The following is a 13,184-nucleotide window of genomic DNA, read 5'->3' on the forward strand; positions in this document are numbered from 1 at the left end:
ATAAAACTTCAAAAGGTTTCCTTGCAGATACAAATTTTCCAGAATTCTTGTGGATTACGTTCATTGTTTGCTAAAAGTTGTTTTACAGAATACAAAATAAAATAGCATGTATTATTATATTGATACATTTAAGATTCTGCTTACCTTTCTTGTACCTGTAAAGGAACCTTCAATTACTTTGAAGTTAACAAATAAACTTATTTCTATTAAATAATCAGAATACTTTCATGCAGGTAGTCCATGCTAGATTGAATGTTTTTATGGACAGTGGAAGTATCGGCATAGTTTTGTATATGTTTGCCAAAAAGAACTTTCAAGTGTGTTTCTCACTAGTGAGTTCTATTTTCATTCTCTTACCATCCTTTTAAACTTATGTCTTGTGTTGTTGATACTCTGTGTTTGGCAGATCTATATGAAATACAGTCTGTATTCTTAATTTGTAATTCTGGGTGTGCTATTTAGGTCAAAGTTTTGGGAGACCATTGTTAGAAAATGGTCTCCCAAATGCTCTCCCAAAATAATTGTTAGAAAATCAGTTCCACCCCATACTATGTGCTGTAAAACTATGCAGAAATGTCAGTTGGCCTCATTCCGGATTAGAGTGATTAGGTCGGTTTGGTTGTGTGTTTGCAGTCATGCCCTTTATGTGAAAATGACCTCTTCATAAAAGAGTTCTAGCAGATTGACAGTAAACCCTTCAGGTTTTGCCTTCCCTTGTTAACGAATATATGTATTTCTGTATTGTCATGGTTTGACACTGGCACAATGCCAGTGCCCCCATGAAAATACCTTCTCCCTGGTGTCTGCTGTGAGATGGGACCAGGAATTGAGCAAAGCAGGCTCCAGCTTAGGAATAGAAGGAAAAAAAACTTTATTAACCTACAATATATAAAAGAAACACACAAAACTCAGGATGAAAACCTTCCAAACATTCCTCCTCCCCCCATCCAAGTTCCCAATGCATCACAGTAAAACAAAACCTTGGACTCTCAATTCAGTTGCCACCCCCCAAATCACCAACACTTAGTCCATCACCACCCTTCAGATAATCAATTCTCAGTTCATCAAGAGGAGAGGGATCCTTCTTGTACCATGGGCTTCCCCTGGAAACACACTTGAAACCTCTTGTGTTCCCATGTCACTCGTGGCACCACCTGGAGAACATCTGCCACCGTGACCTCTTCCTTCCATGTCCAGTGCTCTCACCACTGCACATGGACCAGAGCTTCTTCTGGAGTTTGCCTTTTAGGGGTGCTTTGTCCCGTTCCAAAAAGAGCACAGTATCTCACTTCGGGACACCTGTCCCCCCCAAATTTCACCCCCTGGGGCCAAGGGATCTCAACACTGAACTCTCTTGGCTCTGAGCCATTGCCTCCCCCGGGATGCAGTCTCTGTGTCACAGGAAACATGGTTCTGTCCATGGCTATACAAGAAAAGTCCAGCCAAAGGCCACTCCATCATCTCTTGCCACCTAGAATTCTTCTCAACTTCTCTCGGACATCTTTAATTTGCACGGACTTTCATCACACTTGCCCATTTCCTGCTATTCATCCCTATCTCTCTTCTCATTCAACTGCAGGTGGATCAGCATTAGTAAGGTTTCTATCGTGCAAGAAAAGGGTTAAAAATCTCAGGCTCTGCCTGTCCAGAACTCCCACACTGCACTGCATGCCGCACCCCCCCCCCCCCTTCTCCTTCTTGCTGGCCCTGCTATCAAATTTCAAGGTGGCACAGGCACAGACACCGGCTTTCTCTCTCCTGGGTGGTGGGGGGGTGGCTGCCCGATGCCTCTTGGTGCTCCTCCATCCATCCTCAGGGCCCAGGCTCACCTCACCTGGCCACATGGCTTCCCCTGCCCCGCCCAGCCGCAGCCCGGCAGGAGGAGGTCTGAACTCTTCACTCACCAGAACCCAAGAGAGGTTTTCCTGGGAGTGCTCTGCTTTTAACCCCTGTGTTCTCAGAGGCGTATCCATGTCCTCAGTGGCCACACCAGCTGCCAATATTCAAATCTGAGCACCTATTGGTTTGACCACAGCATCCCAAAAAACTCACTTCCTCTCAAACCACGACATGTATCTAAATCTGAAGCATAACAGAGCAAACGAAAAGCTGTTGATATATTTTATGTATTGTATTTTTTGTATTTTGTCAACCACTGCCTGGTTTCTAGTTAACCCAATATGGAGAAGACTGTAAATGAAGTATTACAGAAGAGAGGTCTCTTGTTAGCCGATTATGTGAAGTAGCTTGCTTTGTCATTGTGTTTGTTTTACGTAAGTTTGTAAAGACAAAAGGTACCTTGTTAGTATTTTAAGAGAATTTACCTGTTGTGTTATGCTAATTTACACAGGCTATAGTATATGATATTTTCTCCTGGATATGAGGAGACATTGCTGGCACCTTACGAAGTAGACAAACCTGTTTAAAAGTGATAGCCTGTTTGCTGTTCTTTGCTTAGCTTATTGGAGTTCACAGGTCAAGAAGAAACCCTGAAGCAGGAGTAGAGATTTTTTTAGCATGCCCATATGCCGTATAATGAACTAGTCACCTTCAGTGGCTCATTTGTTTCAGTGTTGTGCTATGATAGAATACCTTCTTAAGCTGAGGGAGTTGATTTTGGCTGTAGCAGGAGTATCAGCATGCCTGGTTGTGCAGTGTGACAAGATGCAGAGCTGTGTGTGGTAGTGTTGCTTTTCTGCATCTGGATGCAGGAGTGGTACACTTACATCTTGTCAACATTGTGCTGGGATAGCTGTGGCTATACTGCTTTCAGGACCTGCAGTAATGTCCCCTTGTGGAACTTGGGCATCACATTGCTCTCAGAACTAGTTCCAGCTTTCATACTTACGTCGTTGCCCAGCATAGCATTCTCAGCAGTTGAGTGCTGCAGAGAGATACTTAGCCTCTAAGAAAAATCACAGAGCAGAACAACGTGTGTTTAAACTTACAGGAGAAAATAAATTATCTTTATTTGAGCAAAAAGAAAGGGCAGAATCTGTTGTATGACATTGTGTAGCACTTGTTGGGCAGAAAAGAATATGGCCATTTTTTAGCTTCTTGTCTTACTGCTGGATAACACAGAGTCCTACTAAGCTTTCTGGCAATTACCTGAGAATCAAAGCTCATAGATTTGTCTCATTTCTTTAAGCAATCTTTGCATTTTCGATGGCCTTTCTAGTGATACTGTAAAACATTCATGAATGTTACTTAAGGTGCCTGATGTGAGTACTTGTATTTGTGGGGAAAAAAAGTATTCTTGCTCTGAAGTGTTTGGAGGTTAAGTATGCAGAACTGAGATACAAATGGGACACAAAAGCACACTGTAGATGGTGAGAATGAGGGCAGTGATGACTGAATGCCATGTGAAGAAAAGTGACTTTTTGAGGGTGAATATGGAAAGTACATACTGTGTGGTAAATCTCTGTGTCTGTCTCAATTAAGAAACATTTATTGTTGAACTGAGATGAAAGTGTACTTAATGCTTTTCAGATTGTGTTCCTGACTTCGCGTGTTTCAGCACAGTGTCTTAAAACAGGCTTTTAAACTGGTATTCTGTTTTTGATTGGGTTGGTGAGATTTTGGTGACGGATTGGTGGGGTTTTTCCTTCTCTTTTGTTGTGGCTTTTTTTTTTTTTTAAGCTTGTCAGTTCTGTAGATGAAAACAAAAAGTAAGCTATGGATTAAGTGGTGTACAGGACAGTCTTGCGATATGTTTAGAAATTACAGTCTTTTCTCATTATCAAGATTTTGGCAACTGAAAATGCCCTTAGGAGAATGTCTCCTTTCTAGCAGCAGATATCAGGATTAAGGAAACAATAGGAAATTTTTCTCTGTCATCAGTTTTATTTTTTGGAAGAAGGTAATTTCATCATCCAGGTATTTGAAAATTTTTCTATTGAGGAGATAACACAGTGAAAGGAAATAAATTACTCTTTGTAGAGTAAGATGATTTGTAATTTAAATATTAGCTTCAGTGACTATAGTCTCTATTTTGTTTTTCAGATATTCCTTCCCTAATTTTGCAGATGATATATTAGTTTTTTAGTGCTGTTGTCAAATAGTTGTACCAAGCTTTTATTTAGAAGCTTTCGTTAAAGGCTTATTACAAACATAATTCAGTCATGACTCTTGAATAACTGAACTGGCATTTTAAAAATTCATGATTTTACAGAATTCGATGTTTTTCCACTGTACTACCATGAGTATAAACTCTTCATTCTCTTTTTTTTTAATACAAATCTCTTTGCATTTGTTAAACAATCATTTCCTGATGTTCCTTTGTGTTGATGACAGTGATTTATTAAAAAATAAATTTTTAATAGCAGTTTAATCTTTTTTTTTCCTTACTTCTAGAGAGCTAGCTGTAGATTTTTCATGCAGGAAATTGCTATTGTTATGCCAGTCTACCCCCTGCTGGCTACACATTAGCATTAATTAGATTATCATATGGAGCAAGCAGCTGATTTATTAGGGAGCTAGATTTATAGCAAGGAGTCAAGGTGAAAAAAAATGGTATAGAAGGTATCTCGAAAACTCTGAAAAACCAAGTTGTGATGAAATCAATTACTTTGCACCCGGAAAGAGTATTCCTTATCACAAACAGAGTGGGAGAAGCAACTGGTTGGTGAAGCTGTTTGGGGCGTGTTTATAATGTGTGCTTTTATCTAGGAAACTTCCTCAAATGCTTTTGTGTTCATTTAATAGGACGTCTTTAGAAAGACACATTTTAAAGCACAGCCTGTGCCAGAATAGGCGTTACGAAGATGCAGTGACAGGTGGGATAGGCTTATTGGTATTCTGTTATTAACTTCTATTACGGCAACAGCAGCATAAGACTGTAACTACACTGAATGCTTATAGTAAAATATGGTTTCTACATATGAAAAGCTAGCCCTTTAATTGGGATGTTAAAGCTGACTAACTGGAACTAGTTAGATATAATACTAATGCAGATCTCTTTTACATATATTCCATGTTACTAGTCTTACACATTGTAGTTCATGCAGTGACAAAGGTTGAAATGGTTCCTCAGCTGTCCCTTTTTGTCTCTTTAATAGAAGTACTACTTGATACTGTGAAATCAGTCAGTTGATTAAAGAAAGAATGGGTATTACTTCTTGTTGCTTTCCCAGTTCCATACAGTTGATTAACATATTTCTTGAGGTGTTGCTCTCACTCGACATATTTTCACAAGGAGGTGGTAAAATGATCCCTGAAGGTGTTTGAGAAGAGTCTGGATTTGGTGCTGGATGATGGATTAGTGGTAACAATGGCAGTGCTGGGTGGACAGTTGGACTGAATGATCTTAAAGGTCTTTTCCAAACTTGATGATTCTATGATGTGTCTGCTTCCCAGTGCTTAGAAGTAAGGACTACCTTGCATGTGCAATAGGCCTGCTTATACACCCAATTATTATGTTTGGTTTTGTTGTTTTGGTGTTTTTTTGCCAGAGTTAATTGGTATATATTGAACTTGTCATCTGCTGTAATCATCCAGTTGGTTTTCTTACAGCTGCCGTTTGGGTGTTTTTAATTTCATCCTTTATTTGTGGTCACTTAATCTTGTCTACAAGTAGAACCCTGCATTTGTCCCTCAGAAATTGCAACCTTTCCTTTTTTTCTTAGACCATTTCTGTAATTAGTTAAAATGATTCAGATTTCTAATCCTGTCCTGCAACACGTTTTCAGCCCCTCCTAATAGTTTTTATTATTTCATGTCAAAGAGATCTAATTACATTGAAGTAGGTTGTTTATTAAAAACAAACTCAGCACTAAATACGTTTTGGTCATGTTTGTCCTCTTTACATAATTAAAATATCTTTCATTATTGCATTTAATCAGAAATGTTTAAGTACTGATGCTAAAGTGAATACATTACATAAAATTGTGCCCCCTGAGTATCCGAGACATGTCAAAAAGCCCAAACCATGCTTAATTTACATTTTCTCATTATTTTATAATATTTAAAACCTAAATGAAGAATAAACTGTAAACTAGTTAGGAGTATTATAGAAAGTTGTTCAGATTTTCTGTTAGTATTATGTAGCTTGCTGTGTCTTTGAAACACAGAGATAAACACAGAGATGAAGTATTTTGTACTTTTTCAGCTACAAATTAAATTGATTGACTGTTACAGGATTAACTCTTTTCACCAGATGGAAAAAACCTCCAGAAAGAAATACAAAACCCAGCAATGTTTAGCTGTATATATGTGTGGACCTGTTAGAGCAAGTCCAGAGTAGATCCACAAAGATGATCAGAGGGTTGGAGCACCTTTCCTGTAATGACAGGCTGGGGTTGTTCAGCCTGGAGAAGATAAGGCTCTGGGGAGACCTCAGTACAGCCTTTCAGAACATAGAGGGAGCTTATAAAAAAGAGGGAGAGTGCCTTTTGACATAGACAGATATTTTATATGGACAAGAGGGAACAGTTTTAAACCAGGAGAGATTTGAATAGCTGTTAGAAATTTCTTTACTCTGGGGGTGGTGAGCTACTGACACAGGTTGCCCCAAGAAGTTGTAGATGCCCCATCCCTGGAAATGTTCAAGGCCAGGTTGGATGGGGGCCTGAGTAGCCTGGTTTAGTGGAAGTTCCCTGTCTGTGACAGGGAGGTTGGCACTAGATGAGCTTCAACATGTCTTTCCACCTAAGCCATTCTGTGATATACCTCTGATGAAGGTGGGCCAGTATTTGCACAGAAATCTTTGCTTTAGTCAGTTACCTATATACGACAGCAATATTGATGGGTTTGCTATCCTATCCAGGAGCACTGGTTCCTTTTTTCATGTGATCAAAGCATGTCCATAGACAATTTGCAGAACAGCTTTTTCTGCATTTTTAAGCATCCAAAATAGTGAGGTTTCTTTAATCCTTTCCCTCCTTATTTTTGTGCTTCATCAGCTCCCTCAAGCAATGCTTTTAATGGCAAAGCTCTTTTCTGAACCTACCCAGAAAGTCATACTAAATGATACTTGAGAATCCCATCAGCTCCATGGTCTATCTGGAGTCACGCTCCAAACTGCTAACATTGCACCTTCTTGCACAACTGTGAGATTTGTTTATGACTGCACGTCTGACTTTGTTGTAGTTCTGCGTGGTGCTTGTACCAGGCCTAATTCCATTGCTCATACTGTCCAATTTCCTGGCCCTCGGTATCGTCCAATGAAGTTGTCTGTCTACTTGAAGTTTGGCTGTTATCCTCTTTGTCAGCTATTGTAACATGGCCTAGTTTTTTGCTTGTTTGTTTTTAATGTATTCTTATTTGCAGACAGTGCAACAAATTCTTGTTTTATACCAGATGTTAGAGATGTGAACTTAGTGGAATAAATGAACACGCTGAATTGTAACAACTTGATTCTAGCCTGTGCTTGCAGAGAGTACATGGAAAAGATGAACTGACATCTGTAAATGGGAAACTGTCTATTTGCATAAACAGAAATATGTGGTACATTCAAGAGTTAGTTATTTTCCATGGGTGCAAATACATGGGGTTAAAAAAGGGCTTTATGAAGTGTTGACAGACTGGTGATTTTTGCTACTCTTATATTGGTCCTGTAGAACAGACTTTCCAAGCAACTGTCACTTGGATCTACTCTTTTGATAGTTAAAAATAATAGATTTGGGGTGGTCTTCTGGGGCTTGGATTTTTTTTTTTAGTTACAGTTCATTGTAAGTTAAATGAGCCTGTATGAAATCGGCTCTGCAGGGTCTATTTTTCTACCTGCCATTTGCTAAATATGACATAATGTAAATCTGTATTTAAATTGCATGGTTTATAGGTTGTGGTTTGTGTCCCTGCAGGAGATCTGTATTGCAAAGCATAATGAGAAGATCCAGCAGCGTCACCAGAGCGAGAAGGACTACAAAATGCACCATACTGTTCAGCTGGTATGTTTGAGCTTTCTGCTGTCGAGCTTAGCCTGTCGTTAATAGCTTGCATTCCTCATTATACATTAATTAGGGGAGCATTCAGAGTGATAGCTCTTTCAAAAGATGCTGTGTATCCCTGGCCTTTGCACCATGGATTTCTGTGTCATATTATGCTGGCAAGGGGGAGGATATAGTGTTAGGAAGACATGGGAACCAAGCAAGTAGAACAGTTCTTTATGCTAGATTGACATTCTGAGTGTTTTGTTATGTTTATCATCATGTGCACATAAATGATTCTGAGCATCTCTGAATACTGTGTTCGCTATGCTGATAGGAGTAAGGAAATCACACATATTTATTCTTGAATCTTAATAAGCTTGGTTACTACTTTTCTTCCTTCTACTAAAGCAATTACTGGAATTATGTTGTATAAACTTCTAGTTCCAAGTAGTTCCAGATGGATGCTCCATTATTTTTTTCATAGTCTTGTTGCAGAGAATAGACCAGCTGGACTCTTATGCTGTACCTAATAGGCTTATCTTAAAGAATATTCAAATTTTGGACTAGGTCTTGGGAGCTGATATAGTATCAATATTTGATAAAGATCACTGACAAAGATGCATTGAAATACAAGTCACTTTAATTCAGGCTTCAATTAGATTAGTGAAAGTGATTCTATTTCATCCTTATACATTTTTAACATTGATATTTTTGTCCAGGAAGTCAGCTGCATAATTTATTTTGTGGAAAGGCTACTTGTCAAAGGCAGTATGTATTGGAATATTCTTTCAGGAATTGAAAAAAAATTTTTTTTTCATCAGTTCTTACAGAAAGGCAGAGGAAATTACTGTGTGGACTGTAGGCCATTTATCAGTCTTACAAATAAGACTTGACAAAGCCAAAGGACTTCATTGCCTCTCAAGTACTGCAGAGCTTTATATTATGGTATTGCCCGCTTGAATGATATAAAGAACCTTACCTAATTTTTTATGTTTGTGTGGGGTTTTTCTAGTAAAAATGTGACTGAAAAATTCTAGCATTACGATAAAATAGGTTTTAAATTACTGGATTTCATTAAGAATTTTGAAAAGAGGGAGTCCAAATTTGAAACCAAATAAGAATTGCAATTTTACTATTTTCCTTAAAAGTGAAACAAAACCAAATACACAAGTCGGCCATAACAAGAAAACAAACTCCTTGATTTTTAGATGCCTTCAGGAAAAGTTTGATCTGAATGCATATATAACATTTAGGTACAGTGATAGAACTACTTTTCTTCCTTTCTTTATGTTTCTGTTCTAACTTCTTTGGCCATTGTTCTTATTTTCTTTTACCACATGCTTTTCCTTCTCTTCACCTCTTTCTGTTGTCTGTCCTTACTATTTTTCAGACATGTTCTCATCTTTCTCTCCCTAATGCATCTATACTTCCTTCTTTCCAAATCACAGGAGTTGGCTTTTTGTGAAGGACACCAGGCCACTAGCTGACTTATGAAAATGGCAGGCAGACACTGCTTTTGTGGTGACTGAATGAGAGTAAAAGGTTCACAAAAGTGATCAGAACTTTTGATTATGAAGATACGCTTTCAAAAGTAATATTAAATGCTGTGAGTCATCTTAAGAATTAAAGCTGCTGGTTTTGCTCAGGGATTTTGCTTTATGGTCATCTGTTACATCACTTTTCCTGATAGCTTCTGAGCTTGCATGCAGTGAATTTCACCTTCTGGTAATTAGCTTCCATTTCCAGTAAATTTGACTGAGGAGTGAATGTTTGTTTCAAAGGTGTAGTAACTCATGCTGAAATTCTGTAAAAAAGAATTACTAGTTAAAGGAGATGTACCCAAAGGTATGTTTTCCATGAGGTAAAATCTCTGCACAAGTAAAAACAACTGTACCAGGTGTGAGGAAGTGCTTCAGACCTTTACTTGAGTGCAATTACATAAAATCAAGCTAGATTAAGTAACAAAAGCTGGAGTAAATACAAACTTATATTTACTGTTGTAAATGTAAGGATAAAAACATTTACTTAAATTGCTCGCTGTTGGGTTCAAAACTTTGTGATGCTGAGTTCGGTGAATTCTTGTACTTTGAGAATACTAATACAGCTTGTTTAAATGGGCAGCCTTGCGATTTGGACAGTAATTTTGTTTTTGGAATGAGGGGAAACTGATATTGCTTTGCTCTCTGGCTAATTTATATAATTTTAATTCAGTAGGACCTCTCTAAGTATAGCATTTTGTCACTTGTTATTTCTCATGTCTCAAAGTAACAAGTCTGCCAAGTGTTCCTGTTTGAGATTGAAACATTTTTTTCTGTTTTGCATTTCTTTGACAAAACAAACCAGGAAATGTATACTATTTTTTAAGGGGAAGTCAGAGGCCAAATTTTGAGGTTATGTTCATTTGAGAAGTATCTTTTAAAGTAACTCTTCACATTAAGAAGAAGAGGTTTTTCTCTAGTGAAACCAAATAAAGCACTGGATGTAATATTTACATGTCTTCCATATATTTTCTCAGAAACGAGATCAATTGCAAGATGAAGAGGAAAGAAAGAGCTCCTGGGTTAGTCAGGAACGACAGAAGACCCTGGACAGACTTCGTACATTTAAGCAGGTAACAGAAGAACGGTTTTTCTTTTCTGGCTGTTTTCTTTCCCAAAGAACTTCTCACTCATTCCAGTAATGGCATTCACTTTCTTATTAGTGATTCTCTTTCACTGTATAATTAACTAGTCTTTGGAAAATTCACAACAAAATTTGGCATTGGTGGTAACAGATTCCTCCAGCTGTTGCATTCCCCGTGCCATAATAAGGTTCTATTTACTCTTACACCTATACCTTGTGACAAGATACTTGGCAAATATTCCTGAGAAGTATAGTCTAAACAGTACTTCCCACAAAGAGCATTGTCATCTGACATGGCCCCCTGCTGCTGATTGCTAGAATACCTGTCCCTTCTTATTACAATGGAAGCATCAGAAAGTGCATAGAAGGTGGAATGAAGGGGAAGGAATAAGGAAAGGGCTGAAAGTGAAAGAAAACAGAGACTGTATTAATTGGTGAAGACTTTTTGTTGTATACATTAGAAAAATAAAGGTATGAGAAGTTTCTTTGCTGGGAAGTTGTCTTCTTCAGTGGTATTTCAGAAGTATATTCATGTCCTTATTGTTTGCAAGGCTCTTGAATTCTGTAACTTCTGTAAAATGAAGCCAATTTCCTTATTTTAACCAGCAACTGTTCATGAGCTAACTTTTTTTATTAACATACTAAGGCTTTAGGCTATTGCTCTAGGCCTTCCACAGTTGTGCAAAAAATATTACACCTGTCTTTTGGAAGCAGCTTAATTTTTTGCTTTAAAAAGGCTATGGATGAAACTAATATGAAAAGACTGATAATGAGGCAGCAAATATAAGAAGTAAATTAAGGCTAAAAATCTTTGATGTTCTCAAGATATACCTTTTAAAACAGTTTGATTCACATATAAGGCCAGTGTATTAAGTCAGGACTGGTCTGCACTTGCAGAGGGAGTCATTGGCCAAGTTTAGAAGAGGAAAGCAAGAGGGAATTTTGAATTTTAGTTTCCAGTAAAAAAACAGTTTTGAATGTGTAATCTGATTCTTAGTAAAATCGTAATTCTAAACTATGTATTTCACTGATTAGACTAATCAAATCGTGGCTTAAATAAGAATAAAAACTATAAATATTTTTTTGCATAAAGCTGGGGATATATTTGCTTTGTTTTTACATACAGAGCAAAATGAATATTGTTAGTCAGAAATGACAGGTATGTAAAATCTAAAATTGTCAATTGCAAGTGCTTACGTAATTGTCAATACCTTATTCACTTTAGCGGTACCCTGGGCAAGTAATACTTAAATCAACCAGACTGCGGCTGGCTCATGCAAGAAGAAAAGCCAGCTCAGTGCCCTGTGTCGAGCAGCCTCAATCTTTGCCAGCAACCATACAAATCCAAGAGAAGAGTGAGGAGGTGGAATTGGAAAAAGCAGTTCAGCCTTTGCAGGTGCAGGAATCCACAAGCCTAAAACAACTTCAAGATGTCTCCTTGCCTCCTAATGGTGTTACCTCTGAACTGCCCCGTGATAGCACTTCTCCACTCACCAATGACCAGCTTCAGCCAGAGACTGCTAGTGGAGTACAGGTTCCACCCCCTTTGCCTCCTCCACCTCCACCTCCACCTTTGCCCTCCAAGGAAGATGCCACCAAATCCTTAGAAAAAAGTGACAGCTTTGTTAAACGTCAGAGTGTGGAGAAAGGAGTCCAGCACTCTTCTGGTGTCCCACCAGCACATCTGTTTGATAGCAGTCAGCTAGTCAGTGCCAAGAAGAAACTTAAGAAGACTGGTGATCTAGAGGGTTTACAGAGGAGAAGAGGTAATGTTTTAATTTCTGCATATTTAATTTGAAATTTGTTGTTATTAATTTAAACATTGCAGTGCACATCAGTTCATTTTTTGAATTATTCTGTAGGAAAATGTATGCTGTGATTAATTTATTATCAATGGGAAAGTTATTAAATCCTTTTTAGCTGAGAGATGCTGGCAGCTGTAACACTAGGGCTTTTACGACAGCATGGCATACTTGTTCAGTGGGAAAACACTTGTGAAATTGAGTCTACATTATCCCGTGTTAGACTAGATAGAAAATGGACTTAAATGCTGTTGAAAAGAATATTTATGTATCTACATACTGGTAACCCTGGAAATATTCTATGTTTCACCTGAAGATGCAGTGTTCTATTTAATAACAGAATAACAATAATTTTTATGTGGTCCTATTGTTTATTTTACTGACTCGCGTTTTATCTTGCAATTTTTTATAAAGCACCTATTGTGTGTGCAGTTTTATATGCATCATAATATGACAAATATAATTTCAAATCAATTATGCCTCTCAAGAATATTGTTCATGTCTGCAGCAGCACTCTACACTGACATGTTCCAAGTTTCTAAGTGGCTTCAGAAATTTGTCTCTGTATGACAGATAGGGACATTACATTCCGTCCTTCCTCCTTCAAATGTGCAATACTGTATTCTTTTATATTTCTCTTTTCATTGTGTCTTTTCTATCTAGGCCTTTAGTAGGACGGACAAAGCTTATTCCTAAATGCAAAACAGGTTTTAAAAAGCATATTGTACAATATACAAAAAAGAACCTGGAGATACATATGTATTGATAGAGAGGTGCTGCACAAATTACGTGCTAGTGTTTGCAAAGTGTTTAAACTTTATTATACTTTATTATAATGCATTCTCTGAGGTGAAGATCTTTCCCACCTGTGGCTCTTAAAAGAGCAAAAGCC

The 13,184-nt window shown here is 37.8% G+C and overlaps 1 protein-coding gene across 1 annotated transcript in view; it reads left to right on the forward strand.

Moving 5' to 3' along the window:
* The window catches only part of JMY (junction mediating and regulatory protein, p53 cofactor), a 65,454-nt gene that overhangs the window by 42,708 nt on the left and 9,562 nt on the right, over positions 1–13,184 (forward strand). Inside the window, exons 7-9 of the mRNA XM_071425259.1 lie at positions 7,800–7,886; positions 10,384–10,479; positions 11,716–12,256. Of these exons, the coding sequence (XP_071281360.1) occupies positions 7,800–7,886; positions 10,384–10,479; positions 11,716–12,256 (724 nt within the window). The remainder of the gene's footprint in view (positions 1–7,799; positions 7,887–10,383; positions 10,480–11,715; positions 12,257–13,184) is intronic.

The sequence above is a fragment of the Agelaius tricolor genome, unplaced genomic scaffold, assembly GCF_023055355.1.
Source record: "Agelaius tricolor isolate 1412-34295 unplaced genomic scaffold, bAgeTri1.0.p SCAF_4, whole genome shotgun sequence".
NCBI classification, from domain to species: Eukaryota; Metazoa; Chordata; class Aves; order Passeriformes; family Icteridae; genus Agelaius; species Agelaius tricolor.